The sequence below is a fragment of the Antedon mediterranea genome, chromosome 1 (assembly GCF_964355755.1).
Source record: "Antedon mediterranea chromosome 1, ecAntMedi1.1, whole genome shotgun sequence".
In the NCBI taxonomy this organism is placed as follows: Eukaryota; Metazoa; Echinodermata; class Crinoidea; order Comatulida; family Antedonidae; genus Antedon; species Antedon mediterranea.
In genome coordinates this window covers 11731453-11759440 of record NC_092670.1, presented here as the reverse complement: position 1 = coordinate 11759440, position 27988 = coordinate 11731453, and the positions used below count along the sequence as shown (strand labels likewise).

Here is a 27988-nt window from a genome sequence, read left to right as displayed (position 1 = left end):
TATTTCTGTAACATTTGGATTAGATAACGAGCTGTTATTTAACAATACAATTATTTAATGATAATTCCAAATGGATAATTGCTAAAAGAAACAAAAGAGGAATCTTCGTTATTCCTATATATTATTCATAAGTCAAATTATTCAATAATTACAGATTCTGATTATTTTGTGCTGCTCTCTTAACCATCATCACTGTTGTCTTAAGGCTTCTATCAAAAGTATACAAGTTGATGCCATTGTAATCAACTGTATCTGGTGTAGGTAAAGCCATTCATGTTTGAATCATGACAACTATCTTATGGTACTCTTTTAACCATCATCACTGTCTTCTTGAGACTGTTGTAATCATTATGGAAATGATACCAGTTGATGCCTGACCAATCAGCTGTACCTGGTGTAAGGTAAAGGCCATTCAGGTTTGACTGATGACAGTCATTGTACCACCAAGCACCTTTGAATGCCACAGCACAGTTACTACCACTATCCTTATCATTGTCTGTATCATACGTTGTAAATTGTTGACCATTGTGATCTGCTGCCAAAGAATCACCTACACAAACAAAATGTTGAATCATTTTTAGTTTACTTCATATATCTTTAAATTAAAATTCATTTTAAATATTTGTTTTTCTTTGTATTAAAAATAAAATAAAAGATATTTGATATAAAAGGAAAAATAGAAATAATAAAATACCCTATAATTTGTAATTTATTAACATATTTAATTTTTTTTGTCAAATTGCCATACATTAAATCATAAACACAATTTAGGTCTATAAATAGTATTTTTTATTATTTAATTACATTTAATTTGTTTTTAATTTCACTGTGTTTTGTCTGATTTTACCAAAAAAATTGTTTTGGGTAGAAAATTCTATAATTCTGTAGTTACTGGCAGTAATTATATTTTACTCACTCTTTAACCTGTTTGTGCAATTATTTAGCAAGCTTGTTTGGATATTAATTATACACATACTGTTGCCTCGACTTCCTCATAAATGCCTACATTAAAACAAATGTAGTTGCTGAAGTAAAATGATCAAATGTCATTTGACCTTGAGAGTTGTTCCATTACAGAATAGATAAGTTGTACCATGAGTGCATTTGAACATTTTAATGTTGTTAGATTTGTTTCAGGCCTATAAGAAAAAATTTTGAAGTGGGAAGGCCATCCAACAATTTACATTATAGACAATTTAGATTATAATAATAGATTAGATTATAATATCATTATTATAACTGTTTTGTTCTATTTTGCAGCTGTTTTTAGGAGCTTTTCTTAACGTTGGTCCAACTTTTTTCAGCTTTAGTATGTTGCATAATACACTGTACATTTTATATGCCGTTATTTTTGCAATGGTTTAATTTTCGCAAATTTTGGGATGAATGTAAACAACATGCAAACCGAAAAAGCTACAGATTCTTACGGTACTGTCTCAGTACTGCAGCAGTGATCGACACTTTTGCAGTTATGATTGAAAATCTTCATCTGGTTTGTAGGTATAAGTATCTTGAAAATATTCTTTTTTTCAAACCAATAATTAGTAAAAACTAATTATTGGTTTGAAAAAAAGAAAATTTTCAAGATACTTTTGCAGTTAGTTTATTGGAAGTTTTGTGAATATAAAAAGGATTAAACAAATATAGAAAACATTTGTTTTTAATTTACTTCTGTAGTACTGTGAATACGGAATGTAGGCTAGACCTTAAGGCCCACTGTATGGGCCTCAGCTATAATATAGGATGTTAATATGATAGCTCGTGTCGACACTTTTATACTTGACATTTGCGATACAAAATTAAATAATTTAAGGTACTTTAGGCCTAGACTAAAATGAAATCTGTGAAAATATCAATACGCGAAAACGTCAAGAAAGTAGTTAAGCGAATCATTCTGTATGCGAAAATATTTCCATTTACAGTATTCATTTGAAATCAGTTTCTTTTATTTCTAACCTAAATAAGTTCCAAATACCTTGGTGAAATTTGATTTCTATCTTTTTACTTGATGTTTTCTACAATATTTGCAAATAGATTGATATGTAAACAAATTCATTAAACAAACGTGTTCCCACTGGAGAGTTATATTGATTAGAAAACACTAGAAAATTGTCAACTTGAATAATAATACTATTACATTTTAACATGGGTTCCTCATTTATCTATCTGCTATTTCATGCTACAAATTATTACCCTAAAATTTAGGAACCTTGGGTACAGTACATGTTTTAGGTTCTGTCCCAGTCAATGTCCTTATCATTTATTTAAGCAGTTGTAATTCTAAACATTAATTTTATTATACACTTCAAATGTGATAAATAAAATAAAAACATACAGTATGTGAGTAGTTCATAGACTATTTTTACTGCAAGTTACAAAGAGTGTAGGAGTGCTAAAAGTATCAATGTTAATTCTTTGTTTACTTTCTTCAGATAAAATTGATTGAATGTACTAACCTGCAGTTCCTGTGTATCCACTGATTGTCAAAACATAGTTAGAGTCCTCAGTACCAACATGGAATTGGGAATATTTTGCAAACTTTGTTACATTCAAGTGATCTGTCATTTCTACCATTAGCTCAAAATTTCTATCAGCTGTTAAACGGTTGATTTGTTCATTACCAAACCAGAACTCTGTGTTTGTGAGGGTGTAAATTGTACTCCTCCGCATAGAATAAATAGGACGGGACAATTTACATGTTAGTCCAGTTTTATGACACTGGTTAATAAAAATAAATAAATAGTGTTACATAAATATTTATTATCACGGTCTAATATGGCATTTTTAATGTATGGGTAGATAAGGTGTTAAGCGGAATAATCCGCACCCATTACGCGTATTCGTCGGAGAATGGTAAGCTTGGGATGATACCTGATACATCCTCTCTCCTTCGGACGCTTGCATCGACTAGACGTGTATTTGCCTAGCCTGTTAAACAATTTAATTATTTCTTTTTGTTGAGAGCACATCGTTTGATCTTGATGTAATCTGTAAGTTTTAAATATTGTTTAATTTATAATATGTTTAGGTTAAATACAGTTTAACCCGGTTTAAGTTTGTTAAATTTACTTTTGTCTCTATATGCATTAGCACTCCACTGGTATGGCGACGGTTGCACTGGGTGTAACCTGTTGAGTGTTGTGTGCGGTACATACAATCGTAATTCTTAGCTTAGCGATGTTAGAAGATTGATCAAAATATCCCTTAAGGAATCTGAATTAAGGCTAAAACCTTTATTTACTTTGTTTATCATATGTTAGCCTAGTATGGAATATTATGTTTTACCGTGTTAATTGATAGTTATCTTAATTTAAGTCTGATAAAGTTCTATGACCTTGTGTTTAGTGGGTCGTTGATTATTCGAACATGTGCGATGTTTATGGCTTTTAATCAGAGATCTGGTTGAGGGCAGCACATAATGTAAACAAATATGTCTGCGCCCATGAGACGATGTGCGATGCATATCGTGACGATTTTAGATACTAGATTGCATAGCCTAGCTTTATTATATATTCCATTTTACAGTATAATGTTGTGTTTCAATTAATAATACTATAATTGATGTTTTTTAAACTTAAATGCTTATCTGTTGCTGTATAGTTAGTGGTCTTCATTTATTGAACAATGAGATGATTTATATTTTGTTTAGTGTTGAGATATGTTTTATGATTTTGTTACACAGGTCTTGTTCCTGTTTACTGTTAATGACGGCTGCAGTGTTGTGTTGGGTTTTAGCTTCTGTTTCTGTTATTAAACAATTGCGATTAAACTGGAAACTGAATCAGGTCTATTCTATTATGTGTCAGTGATCATTAATTGCTCTCCCACAAGCTATTCAAACACCAACGGACACGATCCGAAGGTCACATAATTTTGGTGCCGAAACCTGTTTTATAAATCCAATTTGTTCAAAAAAAAAAAAAAAAAAAAAAAAAAAAAGGTAACAGTATGGCTAATAACCAACACAATGCTGCAGCGGATTCATCGCTGGATGCATCAATACCAGATCCGATTTCTACAAACACACCTATAATGCCGGAACTTAGTATCCAAGGACAACCGAGGCGACCACGACCAAGACTTCCCAGATCCAGTACACCAAGGAGTGGTGCAGTAAACAGCCCAGAGATGGCATCGGACGTCAGCGTAGTTCAACCAGGGACATCGCCACTGCTGTTGGCTGGATTTGATCCACCACCTACAATGGATACTGTACCAAGAGTGATCTCATCCCATCAGATCAAGAGTGTTCCCACATTTACTGGGAGGGACAAGGATGGATTAAAGGTGGAAGACTGGGTTAGAGATATTAAGTATTTGTTAAGATCTAAAGGTTATTCTGCACCGCTTCCCCAATTCCATGAGATTGTAAGACACACTGGGGGTCGGGCCCGTGACCTTGTATTGAACTTGGAGAGTAGGGGTCCAGACCTAACGACACCTGATGCTGCTCTGAAAGAATTGGTCAGAGAGTATGGGGACTTAAACGTTACTGTGTCACCTATGGCAGCTTTTTATGCCCGTTTTCAGCAGTCCACGGAAACGCCACGGGACTATGCAATTGCGCTCGAAGCACTGTTACGCAGAGTATGTGGCCAATTACTCGAGTCACAACATTCTGAACTGATGGATCGAGATGGGGTTTTATGCACCCAGTTCATGTATGGCCTGCGAGATGTAGAGGTAAAGAATCGGCTGGCTCCGATGCGCCCAAGGCAGATGAAATTCGGAGCTTTAAGGGAAGAATTACGTATCATCTCCTATGAGTTGGCACAAGACCGTGATCGGTTTGGCGGGTCCCACCAAGCAAAGCTGTATTCACAGACGGTAACAAGACCCAAAGACCGTGGTACAAAGGCCGAAGCAAAATCAACGACACCAACCACGGATATCAGCCTCGAGATATTAGAGAGATTGAAGGCTTTAGAGGTACGTATCCATGGGATCGAGAACAAGGCAGAAGATTATGGCAGACCTCGGGCACAACCCAGAAGGAATGCCTGCTTCAAATGCGGCAAAATTGGTCATTTTGCCAGAAACTGTTTTCAGACTAACAATCACCCCGCATCAGTGTCACAGCAGCAACAACAGGCTTACTTTGAAAATCAGACACCTTTTCAGCCACAAAATCACCCTGTACAAATACCACAGCAGCCGCCACAACAAATGTACTTTGAACACCAGATTCCATTCCAACCACAAGGCCCTCTTCAACAATTTGGCAGACCATGGTATCCCACTAGTCAACAGCTTCCAGTAAACCAACAAACAAGCCGACCTGAAACAGCTGCTGCCAGCCATAAGCCTTCTTTAAACGGGTAGGACCTGCAGACGACGGGCTATCTGTTGGTATGAATTTTCACAAGTGCCCAAACAAATCGATAAAGGGATTAATCGGTCCAGTGAATGAAGCTATTGTATCCATATCTGGTCAAGTTTGTAATGCTCTTTTAGATACAGGTTCGCAAGTTACAACCATCACTGCAGATTTCGTCAATAATCATCCAACTTTAAAGATCCAGAAGCTACAGCCAGTTGCTGTGAACATTGAAGGGGCTGGGGGTCAGTTAGTACCCCACCATGGTGTTCTGCTCATCAACTTGGAAGTAATGGGAGTAAAGTTGGAGGCGGTTCCGGTACTGGTTGTACCATCAACGACATCTAGAGTAAAGATGCCCTGTCTCATTGGAACGAATGTGATACGACCAACACGTGACAAACTACATGGTCAGTATGGACGGTCATTTATGGAAATCGTTCGGGAGAAATCTACTACATGGTTTGCAGCATACCAGTCTCTAAATGGTGATGGGATGGACCTTGCTGATGCAACTGGTGAAATAGGAGCGATTCATTATAGGGGACGCCCAATCACTTTTAAGCCTGGGGCCCAGCGAGATGTCGTTGGATATGCACCAACCCACACAGACGGCCGCACATTTTGTGGACTTGTTGAGGATGGTGACCCGCAGGAAAAGTTGAGGGTAGGCAGTTTACTGACAGAAGTCAAGGAGGGTAAAGTAACTGTGCGGATGTGTAACCTTTCATCAACAACAGTGATGCTTAATAAAGGTAATCTAATAGCTAACTTGTTGTATGCAACACCAGCCGAAGACTTAGCACATACAACTCGACTCGTTCTTTCCAGTGAAAACTCGGTGTTGGTAAACAAACAGGAATTGAGGCAAATACCTGATGTACATGTTCCAACTGGAGACTTGTCAGAAACAGAAATTAAGGCCCTCCACAATATCCTCTGTCAAAACTCTGATGTCTTCTCCATGGGTTCAGATGATTTTGGCCACACCACAACTCTTCAGCATGATATACCCCTCATCGATTCAACCCCATTCAGAATGCCATATCGCCGCATACCACCCTCAGACTTCAAGGAAGTAAGAGAACATATCCAAGGCCTAGAAAGTGCTGGTGTTATAAAGGGAAGCAAGAGCCCATTTGCCTCTCCTATCGTCATTGTTAGAAAGAAGACTGGCCAGATCAGACTTTGCGTCGACTACCGAAAACTCAACTCAAGGACGGTTCGTGATGCGTATCCGCTTCCGAGGATCGACGAATCTTTAGATGCATTGGGGAAAGCTCGTTATTTTTCAAGTTTGGACTTAATGTCTGGCTATCTGCAAGTGCAGATGGCCGAAGCTGACCAACCTAAGACGGCATTCACAACTCCACTGGGTTTATTCGAGTATACGAGGATGCCTTTCGGATTAACTAATGCCCCTGCTACCTTTCAACGCCTAATGACTGTAGTATTCGGAGATATGAACTTAACAGAGGTACTCATTTACCTGGACGATATTATCATATTTAGCTCAACTATAGAAGAACACCTTATGCGTTTAGAAAAAGTATTTTCTCGATTGCGAGAACATGGACTTAAATTACAACCAAATAAGTGTCACCTACTTCAGCGAGAGGTCAAATATCTGGGACACAGGGTCTCCGAACACGGCATCTCGACCGACCCAGAGAAAACTGAAGCAGTAAGAGAATGGCCGGTCCCTAAGTCCAAGAAAGATGTTAGAAGTTTTTTGGGATTCACAGGATACTACCGGAGATTCATTCAAAACTATGCCAAGATAGCGAAACCTTTGTTTGAGATGGTCGGAGGTAAACACAAGCCTAAGGGTACAACCAAGCTGCCAGAGTTCAAATGGACTGACGAGTGTTCAGTATCATACAATACCTTGAAGCAGAAGATGTTAGCTACTCCTATTCTATCTTACCCAGATTTTACACTACCATTTGTTTTGCAGACCGACGCCTCCCTAGATGGCTTTGGAGCCATCCTGGCTCAAATCCAGGATGGGCAAGAGAAGGTAATCGCTTATGCAAGTAGAAGCCTCACCGCTGGTGAAAAGCATTATCCGGCACACAAACTGGAGTTTAGAGCGCTACATTGGGCTGCGACTGTGAAATTTAAAGATTACGTCTACGGACATAAGGTATTGGCTCGCACCGATAATAACCCACTCACGTATGTCCTTAAATCAGCTAAGCTAGATGCACATGGTCAGCGCTGGGTTAACGATATGGCAAGGTGTGATCTTGAGATCGAGTACCGACCGGGAAAGTCAAACGATAATGCAGATGGTCTATCTCGTATTACAAGGTTCGAAGTTCAAAAGGCTCTAGACAGCGCTACTGGCATTATGGGTGCCCATCACGCCAACCCTGTTATATCTCACTACTCACAAATCCTACCAGAATTAGATACCGAAGAAATTATCCGTGCGCAACGGAATGATAAATCCATAGGAAGGGTATTGGAATTGTTCAGCTGTGGTGGAAAACCAAGTAGACGACAGGCTAACAAAGAAAGCAGAATGGTGCAGAAATTGTTAAGAAAATGGGATCATTTTGCAGTTCAGGCGGGAGTCTTAGTTTTCCAACAGGTAGATGGCCAACGAAGGGTACTTTTGCCAAAACTTTACCGCAACAGAGTATTGAAGAGCGTCCACGACCAGATGGGTCATCTCGGGTATGACCGCACTCTCTCCCTTCTAGAAGAACGATGTTTTTGGCCAAACTTGCGAAAAGAAGTACGAACCTATATTGACAGATGTAAAAGATGTACTTTACGTAAAACTCAGGACCCACAAGCCATAGCACCATTATCTGGAATTAAATCATCTCGACCATTGGAGTTAGTTTGTCTGGATTTCCTGAGTCTGGAAGCTTCGTCGGGTGGAATAGAAAATGTTCTTGTAATCACGGATCATTTTACTCGATACGCGCAAGCTTACCCAACAAGGAACCAGACAGCTGTGACGGTGGCCCAGACCTTGTGGAGCAAATTTATCATACACTATGGGACACCGGAAAGGATACACAGCGACCAAGGGAAGTGTTTTGAGGCTGAGGTTATACAGGAACTGTGCAAACTCCTTAAAATAAAAAAAAGCCGAACCACACCTTATCACCCACAGGGGAATGGCATGACGGAGCGATTCAACTCTACATTACTCAATATGTTGGGAACGCTTCAGCCTCACAAGAAACCTCGGTGGCGTGACTATGTAGAGACCATGACACACGCCTACAATTGCACCACGCATTCATCAACTGGGTTCACTCCATTCTTTTTAATGTTTATGCGGAAACCGAGAGTGCCTTCAGACTTAGTATTTGAACTAGAGACAGATGGAGAGGAGCTCACTGACACAAATGAAGCGGATTTCGTCCATCGACTCAGAAACCAACTTCAAGAAGCTTACGACTTAGCAGCGACGCATGCAAATGCTGCAAGAAAGAAGCAGAAAAATGCGTACAACAAAAGGTCCCGTGGAGTTGATTTGAACGTTGGAGACTCTGTTTTAGTCGCTAACAAATCATTGCGTGGCCGTAATAAACTGAGAGATAGATGGGAGGAAACACCATATACCATTATTCATCACATCCAAGGTCAGCCCACATTCACTGTGCGCCGAAATAATGATGGCAGAGAGCGAACTGTTCACCGTAACCTATTGACGCCATGTACCTTTGAAAATATTGATAGTGGTGGTAGTAGTTGCAACAGTGCACAAGAGTCTCCTTCAACTGATGATGATGATCCAGAAGTTTACAGAACGGATGATCCAGACTTGATTCCTCCTCCTGCTGAATTTTGTACTCACTCCCCCACTACTAACATTACGGATAAGGATGGGCACGGCAGTGATTACTTTGCCAAAAGAGTTAGACTCCCACCTAAACGGTTTGGAGAATGGGAAACTAATGCTGTTTTTTCTCGTAAATAAGAATATGCTTATACTGTAATTTTTATCTGATTATGTCGTTGGGACAACATCACTCTTAACCTGGGGTGGGTGTGAAGGTACATACCTGTATATGCAGACATTTTTTAAAGTATTTACTGTAGATAGGTTACACGGCTTAATTTTTTTTAAATTTTATATCTTTCATTTTATAATTTTAATTGTATCTAATTATGTAACTATGGTATATCATATGTAATGTTGTTAGGGACTAACAACGATTTAAGCTGTGGTGGATGTGAGGGTGTAAATTGTACTCCTCCGCATAGAATAAATAGGACGGGACAATTTACATGTTAGTCCAGTTTTATGACACTGGTTAATAAAAATAAATAAATAGTGTTACATAAATATTTATTATCACGGTCTAATATGGCATTTTTAATGTATGGGTAGATAAGGTGTTAAGCGGAATAATCCGCACCCATTACGCGTATTCGTCGGAGAATGGTAAGCTTGGGATGATACCTGATACATCCTCTCTCCTTCGGACGCTTGCATCGACTAGACGTGTATTTGCCTAGCCTGTTAAACAATTTAATTATTTCTTTTTGTTGAGAGCACATCGTTTGATCTTGATGTAATCTGTAAGTTTTAAATATTGTTTAATTTATAATATGTTTAGGTTAAATACAGTTTAACCCGGTTTAAGTTTGTTAAATTTACTTTTGTCTCTATATGCATTAGCACTCCACTGGTATGGCGACGGTTGCACTGGGTGTAACCTGTTGAGTGTTGTGTGCGGTACATACAATCGTAATTCTTAGCTTAGCGATGTTAGAAGATTGATCAAAATATCCCTTAAGGAATCTGAATTAAGGCTAAAACCTTTATTTACTTTGTTTATCATATGTTAGCCTAGTATGGAATATTATGTTTTACCGTGTTAATTGATAGTTATCTTAATTTAAGTCTGATAAAGTTCTATGACCTTGTGTTTAGTGGGTCGTTGATTATTCGAACATGTGCGATGTTTATGGCTTTTAATCAGAGATCTGGTTGAGGGCAGCACATAATGTAAACAAATATGTCTGCGCCCATGAGACGATGTGCGATGCATATCGTGACGATTTTAGATACTAGATTGCATAGCCTAGCTTTATTATATATTCCATTTTACAGTATAATGTTGTGTTTCAATTAATAATACTATAATTGATGTTTTTTAAACTTAAATGCTTATCTGTTGCTGTATAGTTAGTGGTCTTCATTTATTGAACAATGAGATGATTTATATTTTGTTTAGTGTTGAGATATGTTTTATGATTTTGTTACACAGGTCTTGTTCCTGTTTACTGTTAATGACGGCTGCAGTGTTGTGTTGGGTTTTAGCTTCTGTTTCTGTTATTAAACAATTGCGATTAAACTGGAAACTGAATCAGGTCTATTCTATTATGTGTCAGTGATCATTAATTGCTCTCCCACAAGCTATTCAAACACCAACGGACACGATCCGAAGGTCACATGTTCACATTTCCAAAACCCTCTTTGTATTCTGTCCAATTACGGTAGAAATCAACTGATCCATCTTGTCTTCTCTGTATCACCTGATCATAAAAAGATTTAGTTATATATATACTCTAGCCTACTTTACTGAACAAGCATAAATAGAACTGAATGAAATGAGAACCTGGTCAGTATTATTACGATTAAAGTACACTAAGTCAATAGTGTATCATTTGACTACACTTAAGTTGCTTCTTGGTTCTTAGTATGCATGATTTGGAACATTAGTATAAATCATTGGCCTTTCAACTTAATTTTCTGTAACGTCGCACTGTTGCTGGTAAAGGCTTATCTCCCAAATTATTAACATTGTTCTCTATAATAAATGTTTTCTGTCCATGCTGATCCCTGGTAGTCCTTATAGTAATGATGATGGATACATTTTGTTTTTGTTTGTGTGTTATAGAATAATTAATAAAGATGGGTTTACTCTTGATAATAACTGTTGTCTTACCGTCCAATTTCCATCTTCCCTAATATCACAGTACACATTAATTTGTGGTCCTCCCTCACTTGGTTGTATCACATATTCACCACTCACAGGATAAAATTGTGAAATGTTGCCACAGTCCCCCATCAACCACTCTAAAATGTATAAAGTTTGACGTGTGTTATGGTGGGAAAAACTCACTGATATTTTTTAGGCAAAATCAAGTGTTAGGATATACAAAATTATTCATAGTTTTGGCCTAATTTGTCATTATATTAAGGTCATTTTTCTATTCAATTTTTAGTTTTTAATGTGGCTGATCTGAATCATCATATCTGAGTTACAACCATCCAATGGAACTCCTCCTCTTATTACTCTGATAGGTGTTAGCAAAGAATATAGGCCTCTATCTTTTGTTTTATTCACACATGAAACAACTAAACCGCAAGATTGTATTTTAACTCTGATAGAAAAGAGTGTGTCTCTATAAAAGAATTGACACTATCAAACTTTATGTGTCAAAAAAGTTTGATGTGCCCTTATATGGTAGTGCTATGCTTAAATATGGTAATGATATGACATCATCATGTCCATATATGGGCACATCACATTTTTTGACACATACAGTTTGATAGTGTAGACAAACCTTAAAGCTTAGATACAGGCATGAATTTTAAATATAATATCTGGTAATTTGTACATAAATCAAATATTTGCCAAAACTCTGCCATAAAAACTTTTTTTCAGTTGTTAGGTAGTTTAACCTAATGTAATAACATGTCTGGTGACTCCCTAAAAGGTGAAAAAAGATGGTGGATATACGGTGGATAATTTTTGCTATAGCATACAAATAAAATTCTGAAATTGAATAAAAAAAAAGTAAAATTCAAGTTATATTACCTATATTTAGTCATCTGATAATATTTTTTACTAAACTGTTTATTTTTCATAGCTTTTTTTAAAAAATGCCTCTCTATTTACAAAATTTGTACTATCCCCACACTGATAAGAAAGTGCTTATTTTCAACAAGTTCGTGTAACACAAATAAAATGCCAAAAATAATGAAACATAGGGGAAACTATTGATCGATAATTATTGGAATGTATGATCAATAGAAATGTTTTGGCCGCACCTGGCCTTGAAGTTTAATAATAATGTAAGAATCAATAATTTGAGAAGTTCTAGGTGACCAAGAAGCACCATTAAATCTCTTGGTGGTAATCCCTATTGATGCCTATAACATGTAATATCAAATACTGAGTCTATACATTTAGTAAAGCATTAAATTGGTTTGATTTGATTAGCTAATCAAGGTAAATGTACTGTAACACTATCTTAAAAAGCAATTTCATTCGTTTATTTCATTTAATTTTATAAATAATTTTATAAACAATTATTTCTATTGTTGCATAGAAAATAACAAGAAGAAAAATACCATTAAAAGTGGATTTTTACAAGAAGTCAAACATTGTCACGTAAAACAAAAAACTAAAAAATAAGTAGAATTTAATATTTGTTACTTTGACGAATTATAAGACACCATTTTCATAATTTTACTGATAAAAAGAGAATAAGATAATTGTTTTAGCAAGCATATAATAAAATTTGAGCGAAAATTGAGCACAGATAAGCGAAATGCACTCTTGAAGGTGATTATCTATGACAAAAGGTGAAAAAACTCTATTTTAAAAATTCATGTGGCCAAATGGTGACGTCATACCATTTTGTACGTCTAATATGCACATGAATTCATATTTACAACTCATTGGCTTTCGTAATAAGTTACACATTTTGAGGTCATCTTCCATTCTAAAGAGTATTTGCATTTTAAAAAGGGATGGAAAAGAAATTTGTCAGCACTTTTGGGCACTTAATGTGTGCATATTGTCATTTTTAACGTGCTCGTATAGAGATATTATATTTGTCTGTTGCACGACATTCTCTGGGATGATTGAGCTGTCATTGAAAATAGTAACAATTAATATGTGCTATTCGTTTTTGTTTTTGGTTCACGTCAGATTACTAGTATTTGCCGGGGTTAGATCAGTTATTATTACTACTTTAACATTTAAATTATTAAACACCTTGTCAACTGTTGTGAGTTGTAAAAAATCCTAATTAGCATCATGCATAATGCATACTCGTGGTTTGAAATCTTTGGTTACTTTCGCTCGCGAAAATTTTCCAGACGAAATGCAATCAAATTAATTTACCTGTTAATTAGGTTAGGTTTTTGGGTCGAATTTTCGACTTTAACTGAATAACTTTAATTTTATTTTAATATGGCCAATTTAAATTTAGAATATTTGACCTTCATTTTTTGTGTTTCAAGGGAAAATACATCTTTAATTATGTCAACAAACAACCAAACAATCCTAGGCCTAGCAAGGCTAAAACGCCTAGGCCTACCGTAATACTAACGGCATATGACCGTTTCGGCCACAGACAGTTTCGGCCACAACAGATTTCTATGGCGCGCCGCGCCATTCACGCATACTTTAGACCGTGCTATTGTTTTTGCTATTAGGCCTAGTTATCGCATCTCATGCTTTGTTGTATAGTATTTTTTATGACTATTACTACCATTACAGTGTTATAATTTTTAACGTTATTCCACTACAATTTGCATTTATTAGATTTGTTGTTTCCATTCCAGTTTAGTTGTATCATGGAGTCTTGGCGAAAAACAAATTCAACTATCAGTGACACAGTTTAAATACTCTCTTAGTACAGACGGCGTATTAATAGTTTGGCTATGAAAAAAGAAAGGCTAAGAAAAAAAAAGAAATTTAATTAAAACGTTTTTCCTTCCATTGCTTAGGTGTAAAGAGGAATATCAGGAACTCACACATCAATAGAAGCAGAATCAAGAAGAAAATTAGTGATAAAAAAAAAATAAATTTAATAAAACTTCGTCGTCTTCATTTGATTAGTTTTTAATACAATAGGCTACAGGAGTAATTCAATGTTTTATCATGGAGCTTAGGTCTTAAGAACACATGTGCATAAATAAAACGAACATATCAGACTCAACATAAAAATAATAATTGAGTACTTTGCGGCGATACCGTATGCATTTAACATATTTTAACATGCACAGAATAAATGAACATATCATATCATGTCAATAATATACAAACAAAATGAGTAATAATTCGGATAAAAATGCGACTAAGGATAACATTTGTGTTGCGTTCAATACGAACGTCAGAGGAAGTCCCCAAACTAATTACTAGGCCTATTATCAACACTCCAGAAAAGAAAATATGAAAGAAATTTGCAGAAAGAAGCAATAACACTGTTATTTCAAAGTTCGGAACGCCCGTAATTACTACGGAAATTTGGCCCAATATTACGGACGTAGGGAAATGAAGATAAATAAATAGGGTACTACGGAAATACTTAAATGATGGGGAATCCCCGGCAAAATGCAATGACTACGGACAAATCAACGACCCATATGACGGGGTTTTCCATGTTCCTTCTCATGACGAACACAGTCAGAAATTCATTCTGAGCCTGTTCAGAAACATATCTAAAAAATAAATTCTTCAATGCCTTAGCATCTTCTCTTGAGTAGTGGTGTTTTACTAATATTTCAAGTTCATTTTATTAGGTAAAATTTTACACGCAAAAACAAACGCACGCATTTCTATTAACATTTGTTTACCAGTGTTTCATTTACATCTTACAACATTCTAATTCTTAATAATTATATATTTTCCTCAATTGTTTCTTCCGATAAAATAAATCGTATTCTTAAAGCACTTTATAATAATAATAATAATTATTATTATTATATATTATTAATTATATTAATTATTGGTTAATTAATTAGAGCCGACGACGTTAGCATATTGCCGTTTATCGTACATATTATTACACATCGTTTTCTGCTTTGCGTACGTCGGAACAGTGATGATTAAACTTGATAGAAGTAAAAGTATTCTTTACCCTGCTGCTCTAGCCCGCTACGTCACACGAGATGACTCATTCATTAGATGAAATCAAGCAGCTTTATAGTACTACACTTTGACATTTTTGTTAAAATGGAAACTCCACTATAATTTCACCTGTTGAATCCAAAAAACGGCTGGGAAAAGAGTCGACAAATCCCAAAGCATTTCTGGTACTTATGAGTCCCATGATATTACTATAATTCGCTGTCAGATAATCATTGAATTATTATCAAAACAGTCCATTGAAGTTTTTGTTTGTAATAGGATACTTGAAGTGACCCCCAGACTTGACCTTAGCAATAACAATAAGCGAGCAGCGTTTTTTGTAAGAAATATTCTTGTTTTACATTGCAACGACAATGAATATTAAAAACAGGAAATGTACGTAATTTAGCTATTCTAGTTAGGTCTATTTTACCATCGCATGTGGCTATCTCTATCTATACTAATTAAATCCTGGTAAATATCATTAAATATTTTTTAATATAGACTGAATATATGCATGTGATGCCAGATTACATTTTCAGTTTGTCCGATATCTTAATCTATGCATTTGTGCTAATGACATGATTGTGATATATTGCATATTAAGTCGAATAGGCCTATATTGGACTTAAGTTGCAACCAATTGCCCTAAAGTTTAATTCAGAAGTAAATGATAAAACAATTTGCCATATTATGGCTGTACCATTAGTTAACTCTGTCGTTGGTGAATTTTGGATTATAGTTGTACTTATCGGTGTTGTCTTAGCATTCGCCGTTGACTCTGTAGTTGATGTATGTGTAATGGTTGTCGATCGTAATGCAAGACCGTTCGTGTTGGACGTGTCAAATTCACTTACTGCTGATGCCTCGTGTGTGGTCGTACCAATCGCCATTGTAGTTGACTCTGCAGAAAAAAATGTAATATATTAAAAAGCACTATTTCCATATTATTAAATATATTGCCATATTTTTTTTTTTTTTTTTTGTATAATCACTTTAATTAAACTTATCTAAACATAATAAAAGTTTGAGGGGAGCTCTTCTTTAAGGAGAAAACTAATGATCAAAACGTACCAAGCACGAACCATTTACGCAGGAGGCTGGAAAAAGCTTTGTTTCCAGCGTCGCGGGACACTAACTCACATAATAAAAATATTCTTTTGAGTCTGGTATTTTTCTCGATAAAATAAAAATTGCAAAGATTATCCCTGTCTATAAAGGAAACATTGATGAAATTATAAATTACCGCCCGATATCAGTGTTACCTGTATTTTCAAAAATCTTTGAAAAGGCAATGCATAATAGTCTATATATAATGACTATCGAACCAAATTTTAATTTTAAACACCCACCAATATGGGTTTCGTGCTAAACACCTGACCTCACACGCCGCACTTGAACTAATTAAAGATACTAGATGGTACGCTCGCTTCTCGCGCCCTCTCCACACATGGTTCTCGAATACACAGTAATTCCAGCGTAAAAAAACTTGTGATTTCAAATGTACGTATCGCAGGATAATACATTGTCGTTTTCATAAACGAATAAATAGACAATATGATTTATGTAGTCAAATTAGGTGCATTTATACCAATGTAAACCACATACAGTGTGTTCATAATTGGCGTCAACGGTCATAAATTGTATTTCCGGTCATTTTATGTGAAAACGTTTCATTACTACAAATATAAATGTATTTATTCTGAACAAAATGACACCAAAATCGATTGAAAATGACCAGTAGTTATAGAGATAATATACAAATACGAGGTCAATGGTCAAACTGAAAGAAATGTCATTTCTAGTCATTTTTGGACGAAATTTTTTATTAGAGCAAATAGAAATATATAGTTTGTGAACAATTTGAGACCAGTTAATTCTCTAATGTGTATAGTTACCAAGATATGAACATTTTTTGTTTGTTTTTGTGGTGGCCATTTTGAAATCAAGATGGGCGCCATACCGGACATTGGACACTTTGGCACCCCCAATATTCTGAATCTATATACATCAAAGAAATGTTGTGCCAAGTTTCATGCACACCTCATGGCATTAACTGCTCTACTTTTAGTAACGAAATATTGTTTCATGTTTTATAGGCTTATAAATATACATTTTATTAATTTTATTGTTTGTTAGGCAGGATAGTCAGGATGCTCACATCACTATGACACATGTCTTGACAAGTTAGTGAAACAGTGTGGTGATAGGTGATGTGAGATTCCGTTTTCGGACTTTTTCTGTTGTCTTGGTCAATTTATTCGGTTTTTAGGCTATTTCATAGTTTATTTTACATCAACATTTTTTCATTTTCACACTTGTGCTAAACAGCGCATAGAGACTTATTATTTGTATTTTGCGCTATATAAATTTAAAACCATAAAACCATAAACCATAAATAACATACCACTAAATAAAGCAAAACATTTGCGATTTAGTACATTATTAAAACTGTCTCTGTTATAGTAGATTGAAATTGTAAATTTTGTAACGATACATCACTACAACGTTTATATTTTTTATGATTATTAATTAAAACGTTGCAACTGTCAGTAATAAAGTTTATTTGTATATTATGTGTTTATATATCTAACAGTAGAGTATGGCGCGCCAAGCTGTCATTTATTCAGAAATAAAGATATCTTTAAAACTAATTAATAGACATATCTCTATTTAAAACTAAGGTATCTCTATTAAAAACTAAGATATCTCTATTTAAAACTAAGATATCTTAGTTTTTAATATAGATATCTCTAATAATCGAGATCTCTATTTATAGAGATATCTCTATCATTAAAAACTAAGATATCTTAGTTTTAATTAGAGATATCTTAGTTTTTAATAGAGATATCTTAGTTTTAAATGGAGATATCTCTGTTAACAGAGATATCTCTATTAATAGAGATATCTCTATTTAAAACTAAGATATCTATATTTAAAACTAAGAGATAAACAAAATTTAAGCTGGAAACCCCACATCAAATATATATGTAATGAGATTTCTAAGGCCTTTGGTATCATCTGCAAAGTAAAAATATTTTTCCTTTACACATATATTAATAAATCTATATTATAACGCTCTTATCTTGCCACATCTTCAATATAGAAACATTATATGGGCAAATGAATACCCAGCACATTGAATTGAAGAAACTACATAAGTCACAAAAATTAATAGTTAGAATAATAACGAACTCGAAAAGAGATACTAGATCACGTACCCTTATCTATATATAAATTTACGTAAGGGCAAAATTCGGTAAATCGCGCCTTACTTCTAGAATTTTTACTCGATGGTATATAAAGTTGGTTCGTACTTTTGGTACTGATTTTAACCGCCTGATGTAACTCTGTTTACTAATTAAATTGAGTTAGATAATTAGTTATTGACGATTAAAACGAATTTAGGTTCAACGATTTGCCCCAAATAGGGGTGTTTTCCGATCGTGGTATACACTGTCTAATGGATGTCCAACTTGAAAAATACCCGCACACAATAATACGAGGACGCTTCGCATTTTCCTATCTCCTCCTACGATAATTGTTTTTAATAGCTGAAAACCGGTTGAACTGCTCGAGTACAGCATCATAATGTTGAAGACAGGCCAATTTTCTTTAAAAAATACTATTTTGTTATGCCTACTGAGTCGCTCACGATCGGCATAGTGCTTCCAAGGGACAAACAGGATTCATCCTGTTTTTGTCCTTTTATACTCACCTGTGGTGGTCACTATTAAAGTAGAAGACATTTTTCACCGTACCCCACAGGGGAGCGCCCCGTCGGAGGTGCTTACCGGTCGTGGGCGACCATGTTGAAGTACTTATGAAGTACTTACCAGTGGAAGTTGAGTCAATGGAAAGAAGACACAACGTGACAGTGACTGCAACAACTACTAATATTAACATAACTGCTCCTACAATAATGGCCATAATATGTTCTTCAATCCAGGATTTGCACCCTGACCTATCTTGTTGCTTTACATCTTGAAAGACAAAACGTTTGGTTGCCCCACATCTTATTTCACCCGATGTATTATCGTTTGCCGTTCCGTGAATTGAAATAGTGATTGCCTCAACGCCTGTGTTTCCATTTGTTTCTTTTCCACTACTCATAATTCAAATGTAATTGATAGATTTCCCCGTTAGTGTTTAGTGTCCAGTGTTTATGACTGTCATGTATCCAAATATCAAATTACTGTATAACACACTGGCAACATAAATGATATTAGCTACAACAAGTAGTCATGGAGACGAAATAAACAAGGAAACACACGTGTCAAGTTTCTTTGGAATACAAAAATATTCTTTTGCGTATAGATAGTAAGTCTAGAAGAGAGTTTTCTACTAAGATAGATATGATCAGTGCCATAAAAATACAAACAATAACTCATAAGCCAGTCTAGAATAGCACATTTTGATTAAATTAAGGTGAGATAAAGATTGAATATGGCTATTGCTTAAAATCAGGAAGAGCTCTGTTTTTTTTGTTTTTTTTTTCTCTAACCATCCATAGACGTATTTCATCAATGCACCCAGTAAGTTTGTGTGTAGCAGCAGATAAATCATCCTCCGACCTATGATCTAAACTGACATACAATTGACTTGTGTATAATTATGCGATATCATCAGCATGACTTCTATACGAAGCCATGCTATTATAGAATCTGTTACCAACAATATGGCTGCAGTAGCGTGCTCAAGTTAGTGTTTTTACCAACCGACCGACCAACCAACCGACATAGTGTGCTCGCGACTAAAAATAGCATTGTTGGTATTATCTATAGGCCTCCCAATAGCTCTTTTCACCCTTTCATAAACATTTCTAGCTGCATTGATACAATAATAAAAAAAAAATATTTGTCTGTACGTGCCTGAACTCTATCGACACAAACCCATCTTTTATTTGGTGAAAAATGTTTTTTTGTGTCAACAGAGTCCAGCCAGGACAAAACAATTAAAGGAAACAAAACACCGAAATGGATGAAAAATGTCATTTACAGTATTATTAAATGACAAAATAACTAAATATATAATGTAAAATTAATGTAATAATAATAAAGGGGGCAGCCACCTTATATATAAGTAGATTAGGGTATTGATATTACATCCAATACCTTACACATTACGCGAAGGCTGTCCCTGTTGTATCTATAGCATTAACAATTAGCAATCACCATTTGTTATGTACAGTATATACGCACCATTAATATACTTGTAAACTAACCGATAATACTGTATATAAAAGTTATAGATCTATACAGAATCGTAACTAACATATCGTAGAATTAATACTGTATACATAAACAAATTGAGATATAATTATTATGGGCACACGTACACGCCAAAAACCCGACTCGCAGAGAGGGTTCTCCGCCCAGAAAAATATATCGAAATGCATATAATTATTTGTATCGGTTTAGATAATAGGCCCAGAGCTGTGCTCAATGAGGTCTGCCTGAACCACGAATGTTGTAATGAAAAGATGATTCAGAATCGGGTCCACAACGTACAGAACGATTCTGCTACTGTCAATAGTATAACTATAATATAAAGTGTATGCTGTCTGCATAAATGGTACTTTTAACCAAAGATCTTATCATTTTCTAGGGCGCCCTCTCGCTCAAACAAGTAGATTTATGGATCAGATATGTCTACTGTATTATTGTAACTGAATACTCAATTTTTTTCATCACAATAATTGCGGTAATGTGCGATTAAATTATAATAAATTATTTCCTGTACTTTGTATATCTCTATTTGTTTTAATTACTGAATATTGTTGCTATTATTGAATGTTTATCATCATCCTCAAAATCATCATCTAGGAGTAATCATCACTCACATCACTACTACATATTTATGCGAGTCGGTCCCTTTGGTATTAACAACACTAAGCGCATCGTATTCCGTTTTTGTTCTTGATTTGTTCTTCCTTTTCATCCAGCAACAAAACAGTACAGATTAGGAAAATATATTAGTCAAATAGTGTGTTATAAACAATTAAAAAAGAACCAGAAGTCACTTTTTAAAATCACTACTTCGACTATTTTATTGCAGTAATTTTTAGGAATATATTTATAAACAATCAGGCTTAAGCCTACAGTCATGACATGAAACAGATTATGATAGTCAATTCTGAGACAATTCATACTAGGCCTACTGTATTATGTACCCATCATTCGCCATGACATTCATTTGTTATTATAATTTATTTAAAACCTGAGATAACAATTAGTTATGTTATAGTAGTCTCAGTTTAAAATTAACTCAATAACTATTGCAAAATGATGCACGAGCCACCCAGAGGAAATATAAAAAATGTAGAAACATTGAAATAAAATCATCATATTTACAATTATTCAATCATCATATCAGACCGTCGTAATGATCATCATTTCTAGCCGATAATGCACAGACCGGGGCGCGTACAGACCTCCTACAACTTTATGGCATACCTTAAATGTGATACTTTAATAAATTTTTTACTCTTCTTCTTATATCAGGGAGTAAAATATTTACAACTCCCTGTTCTTATCACTGATTATGTCTCTGTTGAAGAATTTAACAGCATAGAATATGCGTAGGTTTACGTACGTTTCAATTAGCAATGTTTCAATTGCTGGTGAACAAACATTCAACTTCATACCAAATCTATGTAACATGGTAGCGATTTTTAACTTTATTTTTCTGCTGATGTTTGATGTATGTAAGTATTTGTTAAAGTTAGAAACAAAAATCTTTTCACAGATAGATAGGACATTAACTACATTGTCAGTAGGCATAATTAATCCTCCGAAGTCGTTGTACTGGTTGATGGGCATATAAGACTTAAAATGGGTTAGGAACTGCTTTGGGTCTTCCAGTTTTCGTTTGGTTTCTCGCATCGCACTGTTACAGATATCGCAATTGCGCTTTACACTTGCTTTCTTGACGACGTAACCGGCTACATATACTAAAGTATTTAGCTGAGTCATCTCAAAGTCTTCTAAGCAGCAGTGGTCGTCAGTGGTGGCATCGTTGTCTTCTTGATCGGCAACATGATGCGATTGTGGCGTTGATGATGATGATGATGATGATGATGATGATTGGGCCATCATTATTGCATCAATTCCATTTAGCTGTCGATCAGTGTCTTCTAGGCAATTCGAATTCCCTGACGGAATTAACATATCCTGTTGCACATAACTTCCTTCAGGGAGGCTCTAAATTCATCTGCCATCGGGTTATAGCGATGACCCCCTCTCCCTCTGAAAATAGAAAATAAGTTCTCAAGGCAATCTTGATTTAGTCTGCCTGTGAGTATAAACTTAAAGGCGTGATTGTTGATTAATCAGTATTTGAGATTCTTCGAAATGAATTCACTGTAAAAACAACGTGGAGCTTTTAAACGTGTTTAACCTACAAGTATGTGTTTAAAATATAAACACGTGTAGACTGATGTGTTGTATTGCTTCACATGTTTAGCATTCAACGTGTCTCATACGTGTTGAATTTATCCACATGTTTAGGAATAAACACGTTTAGCAAGCGTTTAGCAAGCGTTTAGCTTGCCTGTATAGGATTATATCTGCAGTAATTTAAAGCTCCACGCATGGGCCAATTAAACATGTAGAGCTGCTGGATAATCAGCTAAACACGTGGAGCTTTAAAACATGTTGGTTACGTGTTTAGCCTATAAGATCGTGTATACATGTCACTAGATAAACATGTTTAGCATTCATATGCCAGTTGAATTTATCCTATGGTCGCTAAACATGTGGAGCTTTAAAAACTAAAAACCTTATGATTTATATAAATATAAACTTGGACTTGTCTGGAATTTTAACCTTCTATACCTATCAATTAGTATTATTGGTATCGACACACCATTTATGCGAATAATCATGGAGTAAATAATCGCTGAATAAAAAATCCCTCAAATTTCAATCCGGACGCAGCCATATGACGTCTCGAAGATGGTACCGTATAGCCGTATTTGGTAGCGAGGTTAATGATGTGTACTGTGTGTGACGTCACACCCCGTCTTATGACGTCATTACAGCTTCTTTTGCTGTACCTCGCGTATCGCTTGTTTTTTGTATATTTTGTAAATGTAAATGTGAAATGTAAATGTGGCTTGACTTGTAGCCTAACTGATGTGGACAACACATGCAACAAATTTCTACTCCCATGTGTGTCTTTCGTGTCGAGTGCTTCCACCAAACGGCGCCCGTTCGTCTGTCCACAACGAAAGAGGCTGAATGGACCAGAACCTACATCCACTCTTGAAAGATGACCTTGTTTCTTTTGAGTGCACATGAGCCAGATATGTACACGGAACTCCAGTTTTAAAACCTTACAATATGTGAAGGTTTTGTTGGTCATAGAGTTATTATACCATAAAAGCAATGCGCTTAAATAATAAAAAATACAAGATTTGTATTTGAATTTCTATATAGAGAACTCTATAATTGTGTTGATCTATAAGAGAATATGTTCTACTGCAGTTACGAGGTATGTGCATGCCATCACCAGACCTCGTGCAATCATTTCGTTCGTCGGCATTTGTACTTGATTTAGAATGCCATTTCCTCTTAAAATGATAGAAAAATAAATATATATATATTCTATAGGATACAAGATATTCAATATCTAAATATGTATTATATAACTACAATAACTACAGTAGAGCCTACATGTCTCAAGTTCTGTCTGATGATTTAACTATTTATTTGTTGACATAGGTCAAGTTCAATATTGAATTTTTTTTTTCGTACATAAGTTGGGGACCCCCTCATGAAACGTCACAAAATAAACATGAATAATTCATCAGTTAAATTTTCTTGTTCCGTGTGCACCCAAGCGTATAGCAACAAGAAGTGATTACACAACTGCGATACGATACTTTTACAGTAGGCCTAGGATTCTAAGTCAATTCACGTGATTGCCTTCGCGCACTCTTCTTCACACACACACACACACACACACCACTATGCAAAATGTGTCGAGTCGAGGCTAATCGACAGCTAGGCAAGACATTACACTAAGTAGTAATTCATTGGACATAGCCCAAAGAAAGCTTAGACCCACAAGAATAAAGAATGTGTATAATTTGTGTAATGTATTTTTTTAATTCTGCTATTTTATTATCAAACAATATGCATGTAATCAAAGGAACTGCGCGTATATGAACACATGAGATGGGAAAGTTAGACCCACGAGAATAAAAAATGTATTTTTGTGTAATGTTTATTGTTTAATTTTGCTGACTCTACACCGTCACACACACCAACACAGCTACTACTAGAATAGACCATGGAGGTTATACCTCCATGAATAGACATGGGTTTAGAGAATAGTAATTAGGCCTAATAGTATCAATAGAAACTATAATTTTAACACGTAATTCTTTAGTAATAAATTATATTAAGCACACCATAAACTAAAGGCTGATTATTTCGACAATCCACACAAAACGCCGCTATTCTATTATGAAATCGCACGCGGCAACCACAGCGGAGATAGGCCTAGAATCGTACCGCACTTGTGTAAACTACTGTAATCACTTCTTGTTGCTATACGCTTGGGTGCACACGGAACAAGAAAATTTAACTGATGAATTATTCATGTTTATTTTGTGACGTTTCATGAGGGGGTCCCCAACTTATGTACGAAAAAAAAAATCGCTGCCGGCACCATGCCGGCATCGACATGACCTGCTTTAGACCATGGTATACCTCCATGTTTAGACCTAGTAATATTCTAGGGATATTCCCCGCAATGCCAGACGGGCATTCTGTGAGAACGTATTGCCGTTATATTCCGGGGTTCCCCGTCGAGGCTTTGACACCTTGCGCAGTCAAGTGTATCACTTTGGCGCCTATTCAATTCAATTAACAATAATAATGTGGAACTGGAGGCATAATGAGATAAGAGAGCTGCTTAAAATAAGGGGACAAGAAGAAATTTGTAGCATAATCTATATAGGCTGCTAGGCTAGGCCATTAGCTCTTTGTTTGTTGGTGCCTGACCTTTCGTCGCCTTGTAAATTGTAGGCCTACAGCCTTCTAAGGTGTTTTACAGATTGCCGATGACGGCAAATTAATTGCTATACCTGTATAATATATGCACAATATACTGTACATAGCATGTATTGCATAAATATGCTATAAAGGAAGATAATAATCTGTAACTTAACATTCGCCGCCATATCATCGCTAGACAAAAATAATAACAATAACAATAAAGGACGCCCTCAATAATTATTTTGTCAGAGACTTTTTATTGGCCGAATATGCCCGACTCCTTTCTCACAGAAAGCCGGTATATACCGGTTATATTTCCGGCACGATAGTCCGATGAGAATGGGTATATGCCGGTAACGATACCGGCACGACGCCAGCACTGTACCGGTATATTGCAGGCATATCTGTGAGAAAGGAGCTACAGAGTTGTGTGCCAGGAATATTGCGGGAATATACCATTACCATGCCGGTATGGTTTTCTGTGAGAACGGGTCGTCTAGGCATCATGCCGGCACCATGCCGGCATCGACATGACCTGCTTTAGACCTAGTAATATTCTAGGGATATTCCCCGCAATGCCAGACGGGCATTCTGTGAGAACGTATTGCCGTTATATTCCGGGGTTCCCCGTCGAGGCTTTGACACCTTGCGCAGTCAAGTGTATCACTTTGGCGCCTATTCAATTCAATTAACAATAATAATGTCGAACTGGAGGGATAATGAGATAGGAGAGCTGCTTAAAATAAGGGGACAAGAAGAAATTTGTAGCATAATCTATATAGGCCGCTAGGCTAGGCTTAGCTCTTTGTATGTTGGTGCCTGACCTTTCGTCGCCTTGTAAATTGTAGCCTACAGCCTTCTAAGGTGTTTTACAGATTGCCGATGACGGCAAATTAATTGCTATACCTGTATAATATATGCACAATATACTGTACATAGCATGTATTGCATAAATATGCTATAAAGGAAGACCAAATTGTTTCTCGATCCTCTCCAATTTGCCTATCAGAGTAATAGAAGTGTTGAAGATGCTGTGCTCTTCCACTTACATAATATTTACCAACATTTAGATGTGCCTAAATCATATGTAAGATGTTTGTATATAGATTTTTCTAGTGCTTTTAATACCGTTGAACCTGGTTCATTAGTACGCAAACGTAAAGAAATGAACGTAAACGACACATTGACTTCATGGATATATAATTTCTTAACAAAAAGGTTCCAGTATGTTAAACTAAACGGTATTTTATCTGATAAAAGAACTGTTAGCATTGGCACGCCACAAGGGTCTGTTATCTCCCCAATGTTGTTTTCACTGTTCACCAGCAGTTTCAGAGCCAATTCAAATGAATGTTGTATAGTAAAATATGCAGATGACACAGTCATCACTGGATACATTACTGGCAATGATGAAACAAGCTATAGACAACTAGGATGTGATTTTTATCACTGGTGCTGCAATAACAACCTGAAACTAAACATAAAGAAAACAAAAAAAATGCAAATTGATTTTAGGAAAATTAAAGAACCCTTAGAACCTCTGATTATAAATGAAAATGAGATTGAAGTAGTAAATGAGTACAAATATCTGGGTTGTATAATTGACAATAAGCTAAATTGGATAAATAATGTAAATAAAGCCACATGCAAAGCCAACCAAAGGATGTTTATTTTAAGAAAAATGAAGTACCTACAAATTGACAAAACTATACTTAAATTCTTTTATAACTCTGTCATTCTCAGTGTAATACTTTTTTGTAATGTTTGTTTTTATGGTAATACAATGCAAAAAGATAAAATTAAACTTAATCGAATAGGAAATAGAGCAATTAGACTAGTAGGAGAGCACTTACCTGATGTTGAATCCTTGTATAAAGAAAATGTGTTAAAAAAAGTAAAAAGTATCATTGATGATGAAACACATCCTCTTCACAAACAATTTGCTCTCATGAATTCTGGCATAAGACTACGTGCACTTAATACCAAAACAAAACGGTTTAGGTGCTCGTTTTTACCTAATGCTATACACTTATATAACTCCAGAGTACAAAGGTAAAATGTAACCGATAATTTTTATCTAATTTTGACAATTTTTAGCCTCTTAACTTTTTGTGTGTGTTTTTGTAAATTGTATTTTATATTTTTGTATTTTGCCAGTTTTCAAATCACATTTCTGTTTTTTAAATGGACAATAAAGTATATATGACTATGACTATGACTATGACTATGATAATAATCTGTAACTTAACATTCGCCGCCATATCATCGCTAGACAAAAATAATAACAATAAAGAACGCCCTCAATAATTATTTTGTCAGAGACTTTTTATTGGCCGAATATGCCCGACTCCTTTCTCACAGAAAGCCGGTATATACCGGTTATATTTCCGGCACGATAGTCCGATGAGAATGGGTATATGCCGGTAACGATACCGGCACGACGCCAGCACTGTACCGGTATATTGCAGGCACATCTGTGAGAAAGGGGCTTTGACAAACCAACTAGAATTACCACTAAACATCTACACTTATTGATATATTTTTACACTTGATTTATTGTACTAGACTTGAAAAATAACTCCCGGTATTCTTTTTAACGAAATTACTGATCACTTTCCAGTATTCGAAATTTCAAACAATTCCCATTCAAACCTAATACAAAATTTAAAATCTAATAAAAAAAACATTACTCAAGAAAGACAAACCAATCAAAATATAGCATCTCTGGGGATTATCTTAATGAACTGGGACGATGTCTGCCAAAATAGCTCAGCAAATGAATGCTGCAATATTTTTCTCAACACTTTTCTTCCTTATACAATTAC

The 27988-nt window shown here is 35.5% G+C and overlaps 1 protein-coding gene across 1 annotated transcript; it reads right to left on the bottom strand.

Annotated features, from left to right (window-relative positions):
- Nucleotides 1–22: 22 nt before the first annotated feature.
- Nucleotides 23–19875, bottom strand: LOC140056432 (microfibril-associated glycoprotein 4-like). The gene is made up of 7 exons (XM_072101803.1): nucleotides 18996–19875; nucleotides 15863–16063; nucleotides 11239–11369; nucleotides 10751–10825; nucleotides 9105–9114; nucleotides 2457–2633; nucleotides 23–550 (listed from the first exon to the last, which is right to left on the bottom strand). Exons 1-7 carry the CDS (start codon nucleotides 19270–19272, stop codon nucleotides 297–299), a joined length of 1125 nt encoding a protein of 374 aa, XP_071957904.1. The 5' UTR covers nucleotides 19273–19875; the 3' UTR covers nucleotides 23–296.
- Nucleotides 19876–27988: the final 8113 nt, after the last annotated feature.